This window comes from Perissodus microlepis, chromosome 23 (genome assembly GCF_051167445.1).
Source record: "Perissodus microlepis isolate ML-2025 ecotype Zambia chromosome 23, ASM5116744v1, whole genome shotgun sequence".
NCBI classification, from domain to species: Eukaryota; Metazoa; Chordata; class Actinopteri; order Cichliformes; family Cichlidae; genus Perissodus; species Perissodus microlepis.
Window position 1 is genome coordinate 27,629,993 of NC_140482.1, and position 23,655 is coordinate 27,653,647.

Genomic DNA, 23,655 nt, shown 5'->3' on the forward strand with positions numbered 1-23,655 from the left:
AGGTCTGAAGGCAAACAGGGTTCAACCCACTACTAGCAAGGTAGTTTCGCAATGCTATTCCGTATCTGTATAGTTACACAACATCAAACTTCTGGAAACAGATAAAATCGTTATCAGACATAATCTGTGGAATAAATTGGTAAGAGCAATTATAATGTCTGATCTGCCAGACTCTCCTGACACTCCTGTGGAAACTGTGCACAAAGCTGTACTTGTATAAAGTGGAGAAAGATGGCCTTAGACACTGGAGGGCAATGTTTAAATCCAACAAAAACACAGTTATTTGCCTTTTAATATACCTTCAGTCTAAAAAATATGGCTATCCAGTTTTCCTTTGTGTTCATTTACTGAATTGATGACATTTCTCTACAGTACGAACCACAGAAGTGACACTTTTTATGCTATCAAGTCCTTGAATATAGGCAAGAAGGAGGAATGGCTAGCCAGGGACACTGATGTCTTTATGCAGAAGTCTGCTGTGTTCTTTTGGTATCCACCGTTGAAAATGCTGATTTGCAGCTGAATGTTGTAGCAAATGATGAGCATGTAAAAGGGGCCATGTTCTGTAAGCAGGGAACATCATAAGCAGGGACCTCGTTTTGTCCAGAAAGTGAAAGTCAAAGTGAGCTTCTTGCAGAGCCAGGTTTTGATAGAGCTCAATCAACTCGGTTTACAGAGAAGCTGTAGTGTCCCAAGGGCAGATTTTTAAATGGGTTTTCAGTGCACAGTAGAGCTTGTTTTTTCCAAGCTGAAATCCTTGAAGTAAGTTTTTATTTTTTATTTTTTTCAGCTTTTGCAGAAACTCATTCTCAAGCATGAAGCTGATTGTTTCCTCTGGTTTGTTCTTAAAGTTTTTAGAAAGTCTAGCAAACCCTGTTATATGCCAGGTTTGAATACCTCCAGCCTCCTATGAAAAGCATACACTTTCTTATACAAGGTCAGTCCATGTGTTGTTCCTGCCCATAAGTTTGACATTGAGGAAATTGAGTTGTGGGGTTATCGGGATACAAAACAGCTTCTATTTTCTTCTCTTTATTGTTTCAGGAGATGCACAGACATTTTAGGTTTACATTTATTTTCAGACCTAAAATCTGATACCAAAACACTTGAGCACTCTCTTTTTGTAAGGCCCCATTATTGTAAGGGAGTATATCATCATTTAGTGTGTTTGGAGGCTATAGTTAGTGTGTAGTGTAGTCATTGTTTTGTTTTGTGTGTCAGTCATACTAGTGAATGTCACAGTTGATCCAAAAAAGCCGCCAAAAGCAGATTGCAGTCTAAACGTTGTCTCCACATGGAAAACTGGACTGATACACCTCCATTGTCAGACCTGCAGGGTTTAGGCCTGTGATATTCTCCTCTGTCTTATAGTGGATGGAAACTATTTTTTTGGAGTGGCACAAATAATTTGTGTGCCTTCTTATTTGATGCAGCACACCTGATTGTTCTGTAAATAGTTTTAAATGGTTATATAAAAAATGCCTGAGACCTTGGATGGATTTTTAGGTAAATAGTACCATACAGGGAGTGCAGAATTATTAGGCAAGTTGTATTTTTGAGAAATAATGTTATTATTGAACAACAACCATGTTCTCAATGAACCCAAAAAACTCATTAATAGCAAAGCTGAATGTTTTTGGAAGTAGTTTTTAGTTTGTTTTTAGTTTTAGCTATTTTAGGGGGATATCTGTGTGTGCAGGTGACTATTACTGTGCATAATTATTAGGCAACTTAACAAAAAACAAATATATACCCATTTCAATTATTTATTTTTACCAGTGAAACCAATATAACATCTCCACATTCACAAATATACATTTCTGACATTCAAAAACAAAACAAAAACAAATCAGCGACCAATATAGCCACCTTTCTTTGCAAGGACACTCAAAAGCCTGCCATCCATGGATTCTGTCAGTGTTTTGATCTGTTCACCATCAACATTGCGTGCAGCAGCAACAACAGCCTCCCAGACACTGTTCAGAGAGGTGTACTGTTTTCCCTCCTTGTAAATCTCACATTTGATGATGGACCACAGGTTCTCAATGGGGTTCAGATCAGGTGAACAAGGTGGCCGTGTCATTAGTTTTTCTTCTTTTATACCCTTTCTTGCCAGCCACGCTGTGGAGTACTTGGACGTGTGTGATGGAACATTGTCCTGCATGAAAATCATGTTTTTCTTGAAGGATGCAGACTTCTTCCTGTACCACTGCTTGAAGAAGGTGTCTTCCAGAAACTGTCAGTAGGACTGGGAGTTGAGCTTGACTCCATCCTCAACCCAAAAAGGCCCCACAAGCTCATCTTTGATGATACCAGCCCAAACCAGTACTCCACCTCCACCTTGCTGGCGTCTGAGTCGGACTGGAGCTCTCTGCCCTTTACCAATCCAGCCACGGGCCCCTCCATCTGGCCCATCAAGACTCACTCTCATTTCATCAGTCCATAAAACCTTAGAAAAATCAGTCTTGAGATATTTCTTGGCCCAGTCTTGACGTTTCAGCTTGTGTGTCTTGTTCAGTGGTGGTCGTCTTTCAGCCTTTCTTACCTTGGCCATGTCTCTGAGTATTGCACACCTTGTGCTTTTGGGCACTCCAGTGATGTTGCAGCTCTGAAATATGGCCAAACTGGTGGCAAGTGGCATCTTGGCAGCTGCACGCTTGACTTTTCTCAGTTCATGGGCAGTTATTTTGCGCCTTGGTTTTTCCACACGCTTCTTGCGACCCTGTTGACTATTTTGAATGAAACGCTTGATTGTTCGATGATCACGCTTCAGAAGCTTTGCAATTTTGAGACTGCTGCATCCCTCTGCAAGATATCTCACTATTTTTGACTTTTCTGAGCCTGTCAAGTCCTTCTTTTGACCCATTTTGCCAAAGGAAAGGACGTTGCCTAATAATTATACACACCTGATATAGGGTGTTGATGTCATTAGACCACACCCCTTCTCATTACAGAGATGCACATCACCTAATATGCTTAATTGGTAGTAGGCTTTCGAGCCTATACAGCTTGGAGTAAGACAACATGCATGAAGAGGATGATGTGGACAAAATACTCATTTGCCTAATAATTCTGCACTCCCTGTATAACTTTGTTGTTTGCAAAATTTGTGCATAATTTTTAGGAAGGTACAATTTCTATTTGCATTTCAAGTTATGAAAATGATTCGTTAAACATGTTTGTGGTTTTTACAGTAAAAAATATAACTTTTTTCTACTCGGATTTAAAAACATTTTTTTCTGAATTTAGATCAATTGTGCTAATATAGTATGTCAAAATGAAAAAAATAACTCCAATTTCAGATATTTGAGGTTGTGCTGAAAATACAAGGCAAGATAAACAGTTTTTAAAGGTGAAATATAGAGGTACAATGAAAAGTAGTCAAAAACGGCAAATTATACCCTGGTCCCCAGAGGGATAAAGTGGCCAAAAATTGTCATTTTTGGAGGGGAGACTAGTGTTAATATACCGTAAGTTTAACTAATCAGTCAATTAACCTCTGAATCCCTAAGCCTGGTTCTGCTGGAGATTTCTTCCTGTTAAAAGGGAGTTTTTCCTTCCCACTGTCACCAAAGTGCTTGCTCATAGGGGGTCAAATTGTTGGGTTTTTCTCTGTATGTATTATTGTAGGGTCTACCTTACAATATAAAACGCCTTGAGGAGACTGTTGTTCTGATTTGGTACTTTATAAATAAAATTCAAATGAAATTGAAAATGAATATCATGGCAAGAGCTACGAAATTACCTCATGAATGCCTCTAAAAGTTTGTGTCACCTGTTGTGCAGGAGACTTATGCATTTGCATATATGGTTCCCAATGTCAAGCATAAAGGAGTGGTAATGTGAGGGGGCTTTGCTGGTAAATCTGAAAAACAAAAAACATTTATCCTAAAATTCAGTTTCTCTTGTTATCCCTTTCACTTGCCTCCAATGCCTCCATCACATCACTCATACACACTTTGAGTTCTCTGTCTATCTTGTGTTTGCTTACTTTTGGACCCACGCTGCTTTCAGTGAAGCCTCCATTGCCCGTTCTTGCTGTTCCATTGATTTTGTATTATCGTGCTGGATGCTTGATCTGACAACTTCAACTGATTTTGTTTTCTGGTTCTTACATCCTCCTTTTCTGAATGTTTTTTTTAAATGGTCACATATGGTGTTACAGTGAAATTTTGTTACCACCCTTCACTGTGGTTAATTTATAAAAATGAATTTCAAATTTCTAACTTTTATGTAATGTGTTTTATCGTGTGTCGTATGTGTTTATATTATTCTGTCTTCATTAAAATGAAACTACAATACAAATTATATACTGTTCTTTCTTTCTACTGTACTTTGTAAGTGCACAAACTTACAAATTCAGTATTAGATCAAATAATTATTTAACCCAGTAACGTTTTCAATGAAATTGTCACTCTTACAGCTGCTTTTTAGTATGTATTCCCAAAAGTATTTGCTTGTCTGCCTAAACACACATATCACTTCGAGTGACATGCCATACTTAATTCATTGGGTTTAATATGATGTGGGCCCACCCTTTGCAGCTATAACAGCTTTAACTCTTCTGGGAAGGCTTTCCACCAGGTTACCACACTGATGTCGAATAAGGGCTGGCTCACAGTCTCTGCTGTAATTCATTCCAAAGGTGTTCTGTTGGGTAGAGGTCATTTTGTCATGTTTGAAGAGGAAAGGGCCAACTCAGTCCAGAGGGGCGTGCTTTACAGCACTGCATCTGACCCCTTGCGTTTAGTTATGTAAGGCTTGGATGCAGCTGCTCAGCCAGGGAAACACATTCCAAGAAGCTCTCTAAGCGCTGTTCATGAGCTAATATGACGACCACGTGAAGTTTGGGGCATCTGTAGCAGTTGGTGACCACTGTGTGCTTCCCAGTTGTGTCAACTTTGTTATAATATCACTAATAGTTGACTGTGGATATTTAGTAGTGAGGACATTGTTGCACAGGTGGCATCCTATCATGGTACTGTACTAAATTCACTCCTGAGACCCATTCTTTCATAAATGTTTATAGAAGCAGTCTGCATGCCTAGATGCTTGATTTTATATACCTGTGACCATGGAAGTGATTGAAACACCTGAATTAGATGATTTGGATGAATTAGTTAATACTTTCGCCAATATAATGCACTTCATTATGGATAATGACACTATTATACTGTAAGATTTGTTTTCTTCACAGCTTTGTACTTTCTGTTTTTCGTGTTTCACAGTAGCACCACACTATAATAGAGACAGAAACAGTCCCATAATGCTATATTAATGGTTTCAGTAGTTAAGTGATCCACTAGCAAAAGTAATATTTTTGTTTTATGAATGTCTGAGCAGTGGGGATAACACCTGTGCAGCTTAAATTCTCCTTGATGATGCAGGTGGAATTTGATTTATTCTGTGCAATAGATGGAAGATGTGCATTTATCACTAGGATTAGAAAGCGCTGAGAGTCATTCTTAAATAAATGGACATTTCAGAATGTATTTTTTTTAAGTCACAAGGACATCTACTTTCATAGAGGACATTCCTGATTGATGAGTAGGACACCTTTAATCCAAAGGTATCACTGTCCTTCTTGCTAAAGAGGCACTTTCTTCCTTTTGTGTTTCAGAAAAACTAACATTGATTGAACATGTGTGTGTCTGTGTGTGTAGGTGTGTTCAGGCAAAGTATGGTTCAGGCATCGTTTTGTGCCAGCAGAGGATTTGAACATTTCAAGCTTTTTTTTTTCTCTGTTTTAACCCCAGCAGTAACTTTCAGCACAGATCAATATAATATTTAAGAAGTTGTCAAACCCAAGCTGATTAATGCTCATGTTTTTATAAATAATAACCCATTATATCCATTTTAGCATTACAATATTTTAACCACCACGAGAAGGTCAGAGCAAACCTAAGTGTTGAGGCACAGAGAGGGTCTGTACTGTAAAAGAAAGTGAGCTGTACATAAGCCATACAAAGGGCACTTAGTACAGAGTGGATGCCACTTGGGAATCTTTGAGCCTGGCCATTTTCCTCTGGTTTAACAGCTTCAGTTCTCCATAACCCCACCATCCTGAACCCATGAAGCACAGAGAAAATATGTCAATCTGACATAAAGCACCGCATAGTGCTTGTTAGAAATGCTATACGAAAGTGACTACAGTGTTTAATTCAAATTATTTCTATAAAATATTTATGTTTTTATAAAAACTATTCAACCTGTATTCACAAGCTCGATCAGCAGGACAAACCTGCTTATGTTTCTTTTCTGTGTTTCATTTTTTTCCATATTCATTGGCATTTTTTGACCTTTGACTTCTCTTAACTTCTTTGTTCGGATGTCTTGCTTATCAGTCTTTGAATACAAGCCATCCGCTAATTCTTCCATCTGTTAACATGTGACGCACTAATGCTTATGGGAAATGGTGCTTGTGAAAAATGTCTAAAAGCAAAATATTAACTGAGCAACACAACAACATGCAGCTTTGTGATTACAGGGAATAATTCATTTAAATGGGAAAATTAATTAACACAGTGTGTGTCCGCGTAGGTGTGTGCGGTGTTATCTTCATCATGACAGCAATGATTTTTAAAGTCCTCATCAAAAGTTTCAGAAAAAAAGCAGTCTGACCACAGAGAGTGACAGCTACAGATATCCACGGGGCTCAAATACCTCTTGAAGCCATGTCTTTGTGCGAGGGCACAACAGCTGTATCCGTGCATTTCATTTTAATTCTTCTCCTCTGAATGCAGGAGGTGAGGATTCTTTTGGGGGAACTCTGCACATATGCAACTTGACATCAACAACAGGGGCATATTTTGAGGCAGATGCTGCGTTCAATAATTCACATATTTATTCAGAGGCAGCACACAGGGTTTGATGAAAACTTTCTCCTTGTTTCTTCTTGGAATGCATAAATATGCAAACTGTTAAGTAAAACTTCTATTCCCTGTGTACTCACCATGGCTGCTATATTGACTAGTTAAGTGCATTGCCAGTTTCACCCCATCATCTATGGGGAATTCAACTTTTTTTTCCCTTTAACATTTGTTTTTGTTCCAGTATCCTGAGGGTGCCCGGTGAGTCATGCACTTCTGAGCGTTTGTTCCAGTCCATCACAATGTTGTACAGCATCCTATAAGTTTAAACCGAACTCTGAAAGCTTGATTTACATTTGTAAATGGTGCATTTGTTACATTTTACCAAAAGATAGGCTTAACTACCATGAAGTCATCCTTGAATTTTAAATGCATTTTGAAGCCAAAACCCCTGAATCTTCTTCACCATTACCATCTTGATTTTTAACAAGAGGTTACCATTATCAGTCATCAGCCTCTGCTACCGAACTTGGTTAGCAAGATACACCCATATGGATGCATCTTACAGACACAGATGCCTGCTAATTAGTGCTACGTAGCAAACTACTACAACAAAAAATTCACTCAGCAAAACAGAAGCACAGAATTCCCGGAGAGTGTACATCACAACAGGCCATGTTATTGAAATGCTAAAGAGTAGATTCTATAAGTGCAAATGAGTGAGAAATTAATGAAGATAAATGTAACTGGATGTAAATGTCTGTACCCACAGATCATATTGTACCTTTTTCATTTTTTATCTGCAATTTTCACTCATTTTAGATGTATAATTTCCTAAATGAGTGATGTTTACGATAAACACAAACTTTGCCTAAACAAAATCACATAAGGCAAAGGTATGTATATACAGATATATATCTAAATGAAAAGCTTCTGCAGAATCAGTATCAGTTTTACTTGTTTAGTGATGGGGCTAGAAAAAACAAAGTGCTCACATATGAGATAACTCTTAGTGTCAGTCAGGCGAGAAGAGAAAAAGCAGTAAAACCACCAACATAACTAGGCTCATGGAGGGCAGCCACCTGCTTTGACCCTTCGATGTGAGGGAAAGGCAAACAGAGAAAAGAAGAAGACCTGACAGTTTGCAGGTTTGTGGTGCCAGCAATTGCAACAATGTTGAGAACAGAGAAGGAAAAAAATGCTATTTTATGTGGATATAAAATATCCTGTACTATCATGGAGAAATAACTGAAAAGTAACACTTACTTTTCCTGTTGAAAGCATTGACACCGGTCAAAACTGGATGAAATAAAAACTAATAGGATGTTCAAGACTGCTGCAGTGTGCCGTGTTTGAACTTCTGATATCATGAACTCTCTGCTGTTTGGTTTGACTCTATTTGAAACAAAAGAAGGAAAAAAGACGGGAAGAAAGAAACTTCTACAAAGACAGCACAATGACTTTGAAGTCACAGTGAGGTACTTTGTTTTTTGAGGACGTTACATAGTATACTGAGGTGACAGTGAGGTAATTTTAGGTGGCGTGTAGTCATGGTTGACTTTGTGTAGCCATCCGCCTGTGAGTTTGTGTGTGTGTGTGTGTGTGTTTGACACCACAACTCAAAAGCTGAGCAGCTCTGTGGCCTTGAGAGCATTTACTGTTGTTTCCTGTCAAAAACTTGACAGGTCACTCCACTCTTTCCCGCTTACAATAGAAGAGAACAAATTAGAATATATGAAAAAAAACCCAAGAAACTGGAGGGAAAGGTGTCTTTTTTTATTATTATTATTTAATACTATGGAGAAACAAATCATTGTTGTCCCTCACTAACATGGAATGTTTCTCATACTTTAAAAGACGGGACACAGTAACTTTATCATCTTATATTTAAGACTTTTTTCTTCTCTTTTTATTCACCCCTTTTCTTATAGACCACCAGTTTTCTGTCAGAGGCCCAGTTTTCTTCAGAGTCACCAGAAACCCTGGACCCACTTTTCAAGTTCCATGAGACCATTGCTAAGGTAGGACCATGTAATTATTTCTAATTCTAGCAAGAATTGCGACTGTTATGACGACTTTACCATGTAAGGCAGGATCTCTTGATTTGGGACATCTGTGCTACATATGGTATTTTCTACGCTGTGAATTTTGACAAAATTAGGAGACAAATGTAAAGAATATAAAGTTCTTCCAGTTGGAAAAAAAAATGAAAAAGCATATACGTTCATGGTTTATCCTGACTTGGGAAGGGCTTGGTTAGGAATGTCGGTAAACAGAGCATAAAATCTGAAAGGTAGAACCCTATGTAAAGGAGTGTATAGTTTGATATCACTGAGTGCACTGCTGAAGAAAGCCCATGCCATAAATGTGGTTTAAACTTTCTTGTCCCAAATGAGATTATCTCCTCCATCAGAAATTGCTAAAATACTACACTGTAAGCATGTCTGTGTTGAATGAACCTGGGATAACAACTTTTACTCAATGTCTAAGCGTTATGGGAAAATAGTTTGAAAATTAAAGTTTTGCCAAAATCACAAACGTTACCTTGATGGCTGCTGGACAACCTTGGTAAATATCCCACTGATGCCATTTTCAGATATTCTAGAAAAGTTTGCAAGTTTGTGTACGCAAATTTCAATATTATCCTTTAATCAAATAGAGCCAAAACAAAAGGCAACAAAGCAATCTCACTTGTAAGAGGAGAGAAAACAGACTCAAATTGTAGACATATACCAAGTGACAGACAATAAGCGAGCTGCACCACAGGGTTGTAATGCTGGCTGCTGATGCCTGTGACAGTCCAGACAAGCCAGTTCACCATGCAACAAATGAGACATCCTTCATGTGTAAATACATGCTGTGTGGCTTTCTGTTCACAAGATTCTCCCAATCAAAATAGTTGTCATTCAAATATCATTTTATTAACAAATACACAAACATTCTTACTATTATTACTGCAATAACCTTATCAGTATTCCTTGCTTTGTAAGGAAGGTTTAATTGGATTGGACAACTTTTGCAGATGGAAAGAACAAACTGGGTCATTTTGCAAAAATTTGTTATTTATAATAATGTAAATTAATGTTAAATTTGATAATCCAGCTACACATTTGTTTTTGACTTGTCTAGTTCATTGTTGTGGTGTAGGCTAAAGCCTATCCCAGGCCGTCCTCAAGGTGCAACAGGTTGAGAGGCGGGATATACCCTGGACATGGTGCCAGTCTGTTGGAGGACTAACTCATTTTGATAATTAGCCCGTTCTACTTTAAAGTCTTTAGCGTTGCATTACAGAATCTGATACCTGCTATGCTTCGAAACGGGTGGTGCATCATACATGCAGGACAGGGGTGTCCAAACTCCAGCCCGCGGGCCAACTGCGGCCCAACTGCGGCCCGCGATCCATTTTTAATTGGCCCGCCAGTAATTTTATAAATAGAATAGAATATGGCCCGCACTTCAACTTTTGCTTGAGTGTATTGCACTTCTTAGTTTTAACACCAGGGGAAGCTACTGTTGATCAAGGCAGTTGCTCCACCAAAAAGGACAATCACAGAAGAAATTTACCCCAAGTTACTAAACATGGCAGAACCAAAGAAGCGAAAGGTAGAAAGTGAATGCAGAACATTTCAGACACGGTGGGAGAGTGAATATTTCTTCAAAGAATTCAAGGGGAAGTATGTCTGTTTGATTTGCACTGAAACTGTGGCAGTTATGAAAGAGTATAATGTACGACGTCATTATGAAACCAAACATCAGGCCTATGCATCCTACACTGGTGCTGAGCGAGAGCAGAAATTAAAGCAAAGGGTAGCTCTCCTGCGGGGTCAGCAACAGTATTTTTTTCATGCTCAAAAGGTCCAGGAAAAGGCTCCAATAGCCAGCTATGAGGTCGCCCAACTCATCGCAAGACATGGCAAGCCTTTTTCAGATGGAGACCTCATAAAACACGGCCTCGTTAAAGTCACCGAAATAATGTGGAAAAAGTGCAGGACTTCAACAACGTCAGCATGTCCAGAAATACAGTTGTGCGGCGCATTGAAGACTCGTCGGCCAACATTAAACTGCAACTGTCTGATAAAGCTGTGCTTTTGATTTTTACTCCATCGCATGCGATGAGAGCACCGATGCCACAGACACCGCAAAGCTGCTAATTTTTTGCGGGGAGTGGACGAGAGCACGAGCGCTTTAGGTGAGTAAAAAATATATTCCACAGTACCCGTGTGTTAATGTGCAGGTACACATGCTTCAAATATCAATAATGCGCATCAATTCTGTCACTACCCTGCTTTTGCGCACCACTTTCTTATATGCGTTTTTCTTGTTAACACACAGAGTACACACCGCTGTGCACAGCACACGCAAAGTCAGCTGATCTCATCTGATGCAGATTTGCTCCTTGATCAAGTGACATTTGTCCGGATTTTTGCACGAGTGGCGATCAGCACCGCAGCTGGATGGCCCGATTTACATACCCAGCGCAGCTGATACTCACCAGAATAATTTACTAAAATTATATGCACTCCTGTTATTAAGTCCAGTTCAGTTTGTTAATGTTGATAACGGTTTCAAACGAACGTTAATAGTGTTGCTAAGCCTAATAACTTAAATAACAAACTTGAAATGTACCCGTCCCATTTTCCCCTTTATTGTTTTTTCTCTGTGCTGTAAATCTTCTGTCTAAGAAGAAATCCGAGGCTGCTGTTCTGAGAATGAGCTACCAAAGCTTTTTCTGAATAAATCAATAAAGATCCATTTATGGAAAGCTGTGATGAAGGCAGTTTTGTCTTTAATTATATTCAACAATATAACATATTCGACCACTTTAAAGTGATTTTTCTAACTTTAATACACTAAAGTTAAGGTTATATACCTAATTTCTAGTAAGTGGCCCAGCCCCTCCTATATTTTTATGTGGCCCTCAGTGAAAAAAGTTTGGACACCCCTGATGCAGGAACACTGGTACCAGGCTTTTGCTGTTGCTAGGCAGCTGCAAAGCCAGCTGCTGTCAATCACTTAGCTGGTGTAGCAAATGAAATTAGCAGGGTCATTAGCTAAGTAAAGCATAAAAAGTCACAATCCATTTTAGCTGCAACAGTCAATGCCCAGAATCTATTGATATTTACTGGAGATGAGCAGGCTTTGCAGGAACAATCACTTTATGTTCAGTTCCTCAGTACAGCAGATCTAATGAAGCCCTGACTCTGAAAAAAAAAAAGAAAAAGCAGAGCTGTGGTTTCACATCTTTGAAAATATGCACATTTAGGGCAGCTTGCCAGAAAACTTGTAAGGTGTTTCAGGGAAATAAAAAAGGCAACTTGAGGTTAAATGCACTGCATGTTTATCCACAGCCATCCCTTGTGATTGCAGCCTTCCTTTCTTGTTCTTTTGCTATAGTTGTGACATATTTTTTCCTCTACAATGACACCTCTGTAAAAGTCAGAATAAATTCACACTGCTTATATAAGATGTTGCCAAATTAGGATTTCCATCTCAGCTAACAGGACCTTTTTAAAATAGCCCTTGCTGTTAGGAGGAACACTCTCATTGCTTATAAATGCCACCAGCTTACCATAGCTATCACCACTGTGGTAAGCTGTCACAGCATACAAATTACATAAGGCACAGTGACATTTTCATTATCTTTTATAGAGCCCAGCTCTAAATGAAGACACTTCATTTTGTTATGTCCCTACCTTGGCACCTCATATGTGAGAAATTACACTTAGTTTACAAGTACCACCCTGGCAGAACTGTAGTAGCTCGTCCTACTCCTGTGTAGGTTTGTTCTCTGTAAACAAAAGACATTTTTATTCTTTGATGCAGAGAGTGGAGATGGAACCAGACAGAAGCAGACAAATAACTGAAATCACTGGCATTTATATAGGTTGATTATTTTATGATTATTTTGTCTTGACTGTGTTTATTGTCACAGTGTAAAGCTTGATGTGGAGATCGCACACAGACAGAAAACCTGGTGCAATGCTGTGTCTCAATGGGGATTGCCATAAACGGATTACCAGATGTGTGTGCCTGGAAATTATATCTAGATTTATGAGTTAAGTTTATTACTGACTATTTATTACTAATTATTTCCTGCAGCTCCTGGGTAATAGAAGTCTTCTAAAAAAGAAGAAGAAAAAAAGCAACTACAGCTCATTTTCTTCTCTTTCATTTCACAAAAGCATAACAACCACAGTGCCCCAGTTAGTATAATGATAAATGATAAAATGAATTATTGTCCATTTAAAACCATACACAACTGCGATTTCTATGATGGAAAGGGACACTAGTGAATCATTGTATGACAGAGAGATTAACATAAAGCTTAAATGCAAAAAGACTGAATGCAATTTTGTCTTTTTTCATTCTTTTTATGCTTTCAAAAAGCTGGAACTATTTCTGCAGTTATTTAACTGCCAACAGTTGATACTGCATTATCTAAATTCAGCTCAAATGTAAGCAAAACAGGTTTGAATGGTGAGTGTGTGGTCATTTGTGCATGTGTGTGTACCGACAGCGTAAGGTGTCATTGTTCACAGTGCAGGTGACCTTCATGTCCATCCCATCCCTGCTGGATGGTGATTGCTCGCCTAAAAAGCACCTGGTTGGCAGCTCATTTTTCTCCCTTGATTTTCATTCAACAGCACCTCTTCCATTCATCTGGACAAAAACGGTGGAAACTTACTGACCTTAAAAACAAATACCAAACAATAATGGCAGGTCATTCTTGTGGTTCGATGTGTTTCACGGTATTGCAGCATGCTTCGTATCACCTCCAACTTTATCCACAGTTGTGGGTTGACACAGATACTGGCTTGGGTCAATAATTTTCACTTTATAACGACTAAATAAGTACTCTCTCATGTGAGTTACTGTACTTTTGCAAACACAATGTAAAAGGTCACAGCCTTTCACTGAGCAGCAGAGCTTTCTAGGTCTCGCATTGTTCTGTATGCTTCCTACCACTAAGACCAGGTGTCCCAGAAACATTTTTCTTAGAGAAACTCGAGGCAATGAGATACACTGAGAGGCAAATAAAGGAAATAGACTTACACACTGACAGCTGAATGTTTTTTTATATATATATATATCACTGCATAACACAATGATGCGAGGTTGTAAAGTCAGTGGAAGTATAGAACTTTATAAACCATTTCACATGTAGACCGCATGTTTGAAAATGAAGTTTGACATTGTGACAGTAGCATAACTGTGTTTGATGATTGATGTGCTCCACTGGCAGGGGAGATAACACATATGCCAAATGTTTCCTAGCTTACTCATTCCCCACTTTTTGGAGAGGAAGGCTGATGGTAAGATGACCTGGAGGAGAAAACAAGTTGAGGTTTGGGTTAGGAAAAGTGATCCACATGTAGCTTAAGCATGTTTTACTGCCTTCCCACATACTTGTTTCCACTATCACTTTCCACTATATTATGGGGCGACCGTGGTTCAGGGGATTGGGAAGCTCATCTTGTAACCGGAAGGTTGCTGGTTTGATCCCTAGCTCTGTCTGTCTTGGTCGTTGTGTCCTTGGGCAAGACACTTCACCTACTGGTGATGGCCAGAGGGGCCGATGGCGCGATATGGCAGCCTCGCTTCTGTCAGTCTGCCCCAGGACAGCTGTGGCTACAACTGTGGTTTGCTTCCACCAGTGAGTGAATTACTAGTGGAATTGTAAAGCGCTTTGAGGGTCTCGAAAAGCGCTATATAAATGCAATCCATTATTATTATTATTATTATCGTCCTGTCCTGTTTGCTAGTTTTTAGTTCCAGTGGTCAGATTTGACCTTTCTCTGCTTTAGTTTCAGCCTCCTACAATAAATGATGTCACAATGTAGCTTTAAATGTTTTTTATAACATCCACTTCTATTACTTGAAGTTCTCCAGTTGTCTTTAAAACCAGCAGTTGTAATTACGCTCGCTTTCTCAATCAACTCATCCTGGCCAATTTGCCCGAACCGCTTTCCTCGCCTGTACTACTGGAAATGTTTTTTACGTTTTTTGCACAGTCACGTAAATTGTTAAGCTTGTAATTATACCTTTAAAATGCTGCACACTTGTGTGCAGTTATCCTAAATGATTCAACCAGTATGCCAGTTAAATTTAGGCGGTGATGTTCCGGGAGGAAAATGGTTACATCTGATGTACTTTTAAGAATGACAAACGGTTAGGTTGCACTTCATGGTTGTAACAAAAGGAGGGTGTGAGGACGATTGTACACACACAGAAAATCTAAAGTAGGAGTATTGCAGTTTTCTGCATTTTAGATGGACAGACAAGATTTTTTTAAGTGCTTATATGAAGAAAAAAATGTTAAAGGTCTTTGAAACCCAGTGACTCACCTACCCAGTGAGCAACAATCAAATGGTCAAATATTTGGGCACATCAATGGTTTAAACCCTGGAGTAGATATCTCTGCCCTGTGTTTTCAAAAAAATCTTCCCAGCTGACAATTCATGCCAAACATTCAGGTTTGTTTCGTACTTACCCTTTATTTTTTTTATCACATAGACAGAAAAAAAAAGTTTTTATTTACAGATGAGTCCTGTAATCTCTGGCAAAGCTCGTCCGTGTCTATGAGGAAGGTTGCAGCCATGGTGGGCGGAGGAGAAATAGCGCTGTCATTTGGCCTTAATCATCACATCCTTGGAGATCAGGCAAAGTGCCAGATGTTATTTGTGCAGGTTGTAAAATGAAGGGAGAGAGAGAGAGAGAGAGAGAGGAAGAGAGGGAGAGAAGGCCAAAAGTACACTGACACAACATGTCATCATGAAGGGCAAATAGGAGGAGGCAGAGATGTTATTCTCCATGTTAAATATTCAGACTGGGAGAGGAATACAGAAAGGCAGAGAAGTCTGTGACCTCTTTTGGACTTGTGTGTATGTTTGTGTGCCTGGACTTATGTTGTGAAGGAATGAAGCCACTGTGGTGACCAAATGCCCCTCATCGGGTCAAAGTCTTTATGAACAAAATCATTCAAATATGGGTGAAAACATACAAGACGAGGTTAGGATAAGCACATGTTACAGATATGGTAAGTCACCAGGAAAAGAATGTATATCACTGTAATGTCCTTTTGAGTATAGGGAACAGGAAAGTGTGTGTGTGTTTGCGTGTGTGTGTTTTCTGAAATGTCAGCAAGTCTGCAAGAGACATGGAAACACAAACACTTTTGCATATCTTGTAGTTATAATGAACAAAGTTTTTTTTTTTTAATTCATGCAAGTTAGTAAGTATACCATAATAACATAAAAACATACTTAGTTTTTGTGCCAACTGATTCTACTAATAGTAATACCTGCATGTTGTCTATGTCAAATATTCTGATCAATTTATTTACTTATTGTTAGTTAAATAAATCACATGTCCTTCAACCTTGTGAATCACACACAAAAAATGGTCGCTCGGCTGAAAATCAAATCAACAGAAATCTCAAGATAATCCTAATCGTTTCTCTTTTTTTGTCACCATCATACAGCAGAACAAATAAGATTATGCCTTTGAGGACATTAGTGCATTGCACCAGCAAATAGCAAGTCATCTCAGGACAAAACAAATTACTTACAGCAATAATATGACTTCAGAAAGCTGGGGTCAGGGTGCTAGTTTAGCTCACTGGGTTGAACAGGCACCTCATATGTTATAAGGCTATTGCAGATGCCCGGGTTTGAATTTGCTCATGGCCATTTGCTGTGCGTCTTCCCAGTGCTCTCTCTCTCTCTCTCTCTTCTCTCTCCTAGCTTTCCTTTTAAGAAAGCACTCCCCAAAAATACTTAAAAGAAAGCTGGGGTCATTTTAAGGCAGAATCCTAAGTGTGTCCAAAGATAGATGGCTAAAAGACAAATGAGCTCACTCTCCATTCCAGTGTGACAGGGCAGAATTTGTATTTGCTTCAAATAAAATTAATTATTCCTTAAAATCATAGAGTTCAGTCAGAATGAACATTCAATCCTTTAAATTGAGTGGCTCTAAAAGAGAATAGGGTTGAACTCTTAATGAAGACAGAAAAATAGCTCATGGCAACAACACGTCTTGGACATTAGCTGATATACATCTGATATACAGTCTCAGTACAATGCAGTAGGTTGAGCTGGTGTCACAAAATGAGAAAATAAATGTATGTATGTGTCATGTTCTTCTGTTTAACAATTTCAGATATGAATATGTATTTTTCTTTCTTATTGCATCAGTGTTTTATCGTCTTTCTCTGTGTATTATTCTCTCTGTTTTATCCTCACAGCAATACCGAACCACCTCCTGACTCTCTATGGAATGGTGCATGTGCATTGTTAGTGTTGTAGCTCAGGGACTTTGCCTATGCTCTGTGTCCCTGAACTCATTTGTCAAGTGCGGTTTTGGACACAGCTTGGTTGGAAGGGTTGAGGGTGGCAGGTGGCAACAGCATGCATCTTTCACTTTCTTTGTTCTTTCTCTCCTCTGCCTCCCTTGGCCTCTAAGTGTGCAGTGTTCTCAGAGTAGCACATTTTTTAAACGTGGTCTTGTATACAAGCTGGAGTCCTCTGAGTTGGCAAAGCATGGCAGGCGTTGATCAGGCCAAGGACATGTAGCAGGTCCCTGCTGCACAGTGCTAGGTTTGCGTCAAACAGCCATATACTTTACATGTGCAGTAGGTAAACAAGTGTAAATATAAATGTGATGTTTGCCTCAAGTAAAGAACATTTTTACTCAGCCATTTTAATCCTTGCACGTTAAACACTTCAACCCACTTTTGTTTTGGATTTTAATAATCGCTGCGGTTAGCAACACTTTCCTGTGAATTCTTAAAAAAATGTTGATTTCCCACACCTGACCATGTGGATTTGTTTTCCTAAATCTAACTTAATCTTAACCACAGAGAAAAAAAGTATGTCCACAAACTGAGGGCAAGGTTGTTAAATGCTGCTGAAGGCAGTGATGTGCTTTCCATGTAAATTAAGTGAGCTGTTAATGTTGTTACAGGCCTGCAAAATGTTTTCAGTGCAAGTCTTCGCTAACATCCAGAGCATCAAGTGCTGTTATCTTATCAAAGCTGTTCTTTCACACATCCAGAACATTTTTGTCCCTTTTTTGTGAACAAGTAAAAACAAAACAAAATGCAACAGAGCTGCAAAAGAGCAATAAACGTCTTCTGGCCAATGTATGTGTGACTTACTCCCCAACGATCCCTAATTTAGATTTTGTCTCTCTTAAAAAGAGGGCTGATCTCTCAGTGCAGAAAAGCTAAATGAAACTATGTTTGCATCTCTGTGACATCAAACATCTCTGATGCCCTAGGATGACAAAGAACTAACACAACATGAACTGAGATGTGTCATATTTTTGTATCTTCTCTTCTTAATATTAGTAGTAGTAGTGGTGGTAAGCAGTATTATGTTAGCAGTTGTCATTAGAGTGTTTTCATACCTGCAGTCAGTTTAAATCAAATTCTGAGATGTGCAAGTGCGGACCAAAACAACCACACCAAGACCCTTTGCAGGAGGTGGTCTTGGTGCAAATAACTATGAAATGATGTCTTCCAGTATTCCAGAACATAGCACCTTCTTCCTGTATTTACTTTTCTTGGTCCCGCCCCAGACACATCTGGCCAATGAGCAGACATACTACTATAATATTCTCACGTGGTTTATAGTCATGCATTTTGGTTCACTTGGAGTTGACCTGGATTTTTCTCTGTGTGAAAATAAACCAAGTAAAAAAGAAGCTACGAGCTACAAACCCATCAACTGATTTGGATTGGTAAACATTTATATGTGTAAAAAACACTCTAAGAATGTGAGAAAACTTTTTTTCTTTATAATATTACACGCAGTGTACTTTAAAGCAGTGAAAGGAGTTTTGGGAGCAATAAAAAGTGAGCTTGGGAAAAAAGTTAAATTGATACGTACTTTCCCACCTTCATAGCAAGCAAATCACTCACTGCGTGACATAGACAGTGCCATTTTAGAAAGTTACAGAAAGTTCCGGTCACGTACCTCTCAGTTTTGACTTAAAAGTCATGACTGGAAGGTTTGAGATGTTGTTTGATGATCTAGGGCTTAATTACAACCATAGTTCAACAATGTTTCAACCATTTTTGGTTGCACCCCTAACATTGCCTCATCTTCAGCTGCTTTTACACGATAAATTCAATATTGCATAAAGTCCTTATTCAGTAAAATTGGTAATGGTTCAGTTGATATCATCAAAATCAAAATTAAGCAAAGACACTGCCATCAAAACATGAGCTGACTATTAGTGGAGACAAAAAGCACTATGGACAAAAGTCTTGGAGACTCAGAGGTTGTAGTCTGCCTCGGGACAATATTCAAGACATTGTTTTCTTCCCAAGACACATGGAATGTGCACTGTATTTGGGGCAAGTGTCAGATTAAACACTGGTGACACTAATAAGGATAGAACAGACATACAGGCTGGAAAACTGGCAAACTGGGGGACGTAAACCTGACAGGAGTGCACAACTACAGCAGATTAAGAAAAAAGAAAGCAGAAATAAGAAAAAGTATGAGCACAACAAATCATTATTGTTAGTAGTAGCAGTAATAGTATCACACCTATATATCACTGGAATTAATTTGTTGTCCTTGTCTTGGAGTGAAACACAGACAGAAACACAGAGGGCAGTAAAAAAAGAAGATAGGCAGGGAGACAGGAAGGGTAGATGGTAATAGAACAAACAGGCCCAGAAATGAAGAGTGGGACAGAGGGAGAATGAGAAAACTGTAGATAAGCCTGCAAATATAGATGGAGGTGATGGTGATGAAGACTAAATGTCCCTCCCAGAGAGACATTGATTGGTGAGAGGAAATGAAGACAGAAGGACAGAATGACTTAACATAATACACAAGATCAGACACGCAAATAAAGATGTGTCAGGAGCCAGATAGACGAATAAAAAGCAGTAAAAATGAAAATAATAAACAGAGAGAAGAAGATGCCACGTATACGAAGGTTGCAAAAAGTTGGCAGACAGAGTTAAATATGCTGGGGAGAGATTCTGATTCATGGAGTTAAGGACATGAATAGGAAAGGTATTTAATACATTTTATTTCCAGGTCTGGGCTCATGTGTCTTCTTTATTGAATTCTGTCATCTTTACTTAACATCCATTTCTCATCACTGCCAAAGAGCACAAATGCCACGAGATGTGATCAGTAAAGGAAGTTGAGAACTTCATGTGAGAAAGTTAATCTGAAGGTGATGCTTTCATGATCTCATACACAACAGAAAAGAGGATACAGTAGTAGATTAGAAAGGAAGGAGGAAGAAGGAAGACAACAAATGTTATTGGGAATAAAAACTCTTGTCATGTAATCATGACCGTTATTCAGGGTTTCTTAAGGTTTCCATCAAAGTTTATATTCTTCTGGACGTCACCAAGAAGTTGTGGTGTGACATTATTAAAACAGGGGATAAAAAGGTTCAGACTTCAAATTGACCCTTTGAAAACCCTGTCAGATGTCCATAGAAATGCAGACCTTCTGTAAACAGGTATTTGAGAGTATATGAATCAAAAGCGTTCAGAGTCCAAATTAATGTAACTGTATGCTGGAAATGCAGAGGAGATTTTCAATAGTCAGACCCTGAACCCTTGGGCAGTTCCGGCAACATCACGATTTATAATTATCACAGGAGAAAAATGTGTTTTTGACATGCAGCCTAGAGTCTAACTACAAATTGCTGTGGAGGGAAATACGTATTAAAAATATACAAATATTTTGAATCTGATGCTCACTAATTGGTGCCACATAAGACTTCTGCAAGTTGCAGCAGTTGTGAAGCTCTGTTTGGCATATTCATGCGGGGTCTAATAATCACGTTTTTTCAGACTGGGTCTCATTTTGCATATTGAACCTGTTGGTTTAGTTAGATAATCCATGGATTAGTTTCTGTTCATTCGACAGATTAATAGTTTGGAAGCCCATTGGTATACAGATTTTGTCTTTCAAAACAGACTGCTCTTATTGGACATCAACCTGTTTCCGCTAGAAAATGTTAGTCATTTTCATGGCACTTTCATTCCTGTAGTCATGACTGAGAACCTTGTCACTAATTCGACAAAGGTAGTCAGATTATTCTTCGGGAAAGATGGGTTTTGCGTCTGTGTGTAATGCAGTTGCTTGTCAGCCCTGTCCACTGCTTTTTCGATAAATGCTTGAGAACAAAGGAACATTAAAGCACCCATATAATAGAGATTACAGCAGAGCAAAAAGGAGGAGGGAAAACAGAGGCTTTTCCATCCACTAAGATCAAAGCCTTGGCTTGTGTTGATAGATTGGACTTATCTCTGTGCTGTTGCTTGTTAAGGCTAAGGGGCTTTTTGGAGATAAGATTTGCCCTTCTGAGGCACTGTGGCCTCTCAGACTTTCCCCAGGGGTCACCAGCGAACAAACATTTAACGTGGTCGGTAGCTCTAAATGTATTTCAGACTATGCCCAGTGCTACTACTGTAAGCACATATACTGTCAACTCTTATGTGTCGCATACCTCTGATTATTCACAACATAATCTTCCTAAACATCCAAGGTTTCACTCTACTTACCTACCACAGCAATCTTTGACAGCTTAGCTGGAGCGACATCATTGGCGTAACTTTGTGCTGAGCATTGGGTGGGGGGGGGAGTAAATTCCCAGATGATTAAAAATGCAACTATTTTGCTGGTAATGCCTGAAACGAGTAAAGAAAATCAACAGCCTATTTGTGCAAGATAATTCATAATTTTATTGGGGGGGCTATATTGGTTGGGTCTGATTATTGGGGGAGTCATAACCCCCCTAACCCCCTTGGAAATTACGCCCCCTGACGTCTAAGAGGAATGCATTGCACAAAACAACAAATCAACAAATCGTGAAAATTATAGAATTATCACATTTGCAGGATGTTCTTGTTTTTGTAGCAAATAACCCATCAATGTAACAGAAAGCAATTTATTTAATAACTAAACATAATAAATTCAATTTACATTTTTGGTGAGTTTTTTCTGTTTTTCAAATTGCGTACAGAAAAAAAAAATATTGGATCATTCTTAGTTGAAAAAATTAAAGTATTATCAACAAAAACATGACAATTAGTAACGTTGCTGTACCACCTCTGGCTTTTATAATGTCCTGAACTAATTTAAGCGTCTACCTGTTCATTAATTGCTGAGGTAATGATTGCCATCTCTCCGAGTCGTTTAGCTGACATGCAACTCCTTATATCATAAATGAGTGGGAAAATTTGTTTGTGTTTTTTCAGGCAGTCATCTTTATATTTTTTCCCCTGAACAGCACCAGACAAAGGTTGCAGCATAATCTCCATGGCCAAAGTGATGCTCAGTAATTCACCACTGCTCATCACTTTCATTCAATCATCTCCAGCCCATTGCTTCTCTTTAGCCCTTTGTAACCGTGTTTTCTTTTCTTTAGATGATAGATCATTGGCTTTTCTTTATGTAAAATAAAGATGTTTTCTTTTTATAAAATTCCCATTTTTGGTTTGAACTTGCTCTAAATTTTACAGGAAATGTTGGTCCAACATTTTCTGACACAATCCATGTTGTTTCGTTCTTGAAGGAATTTTAAAAATGCTGTTCACTGGTTCACATAATTAAATAATGGCAAGTAAGTCACATGTGCTATACTTTGCATGTTAGAGTTAAAGTTAAGAAACATTATTAGTTATTCCAGATTAATAAATCATAAATGAAACGTTGTTGAAACACAACACTGCCTTTTCTCCAGCTATAGCAAAGTGGACAGCAAACTCTAAACTAATGTGTAGTTATATCTTTGAGGTGGGATATGTCAGATACAGCACAGCCTATGACAAATCAGCCTCTTCATGAGAAGGCTCTAGCCCAAATCTTTTAACCTCTCAGCCTAGTTACTATGTTAAATATAATCAGTCATCTAGGGACCCTGGATCATTAAAATGTATTGCTACTATTATCACGCAGGGACCCACAAGTCAGTGTTTCTGCCACCTGTTATGGAGGGCACAAGTCACTGAAGGATGACCAGACACCTGCATAATGCAGACCTCACAATCCATCTTACCGTGAACTCTTACTTTCACCTCTCTGGCTATACTTTTTTTTTAGTATTTCTCATTGTAGCTCTCCTCTACTCTTCATGTTTCAGTATGTGTACAAATAATCATGCTTGCAAATGTTAACTCTAATCACAGTGAATCTTTTGGACTTTCACTTCAAGCACTTGAACTTAATTTGTGGAAAACAGAAAGGTACAGGGCATGTAATTAAGTCGGCTCACTCCCTAGAGCAGCGGTCTCCAACCTTTTTTGCGCCACGGATCGGTTTATGCTCGACAATATTTTCACGGACCGGCCTTTAATGTGTCGCGGATAAATACAACAAAATAAAACTAGTACTGGTACCGAAAAAAAAGAAGATTTATTCATAACACACGTGAAAAGACCCAGGAAAACCGAGTTAACGATAAAAACGATAACAAAATAACGCTGAAAACCGATAAAAACCCTCAAAACCATACATTTCACACCTTAGCCTCAACTCTCGTGGCCCGGTACCAAACGACTCACGGACCGGTACCGGTCCGAGGCCCGGGGGTTGGGGACCGCTGCCCTAGAGGCAAGTTATTTTAGGTCTGGTTAAGATGTCATGAAAAATTTAGTGCTTTTGAGTCATTTAGTTCCTTTCTTCTGTTTCACCTTAAAATCCAAAGTACTGTGACTGTCTAATTGGAATTATGGACTCTCATCTTTTGTGAAAACATTCTAAAGAAAGATGCTGATAGATCTTTAGTCATTCAATTGACAGATGAATTACAGTGAAAACCTAAAATGGGAAATATTGTTGTAATATAGTGTGCTATATAAAACATA

At 38.7% G+C, this 23,655-nt stretch overlaps 1 protein-coding gene across 11 annotated transcripts in view; it reads left to right on the top strand.

Moving 5' to 3' along the window:
• The window catches only part of naaladl2 (N-acetylated alpha-linked acidic dipeptidase like 2), a 460,659-nt gene that overhangs the window by 371,285 nt on the left and 65,719 nt on the right, over positions 1–23,655 (top strand). For all 11 annotated transcript variants that reach the window (XM_084921762.1, XM_084921764.1, XM_084921763.1 and 8 more), the window contains one exon: positions 8,741–8,830. In XM_084921762.1, the coding sequence (XP_084777888.1) occupies positions 8,741–8,830 (90 nt within the window). The remainder of the gene's footprint in view (positions 1–8,740; positions 8,831–23,655) is intronic.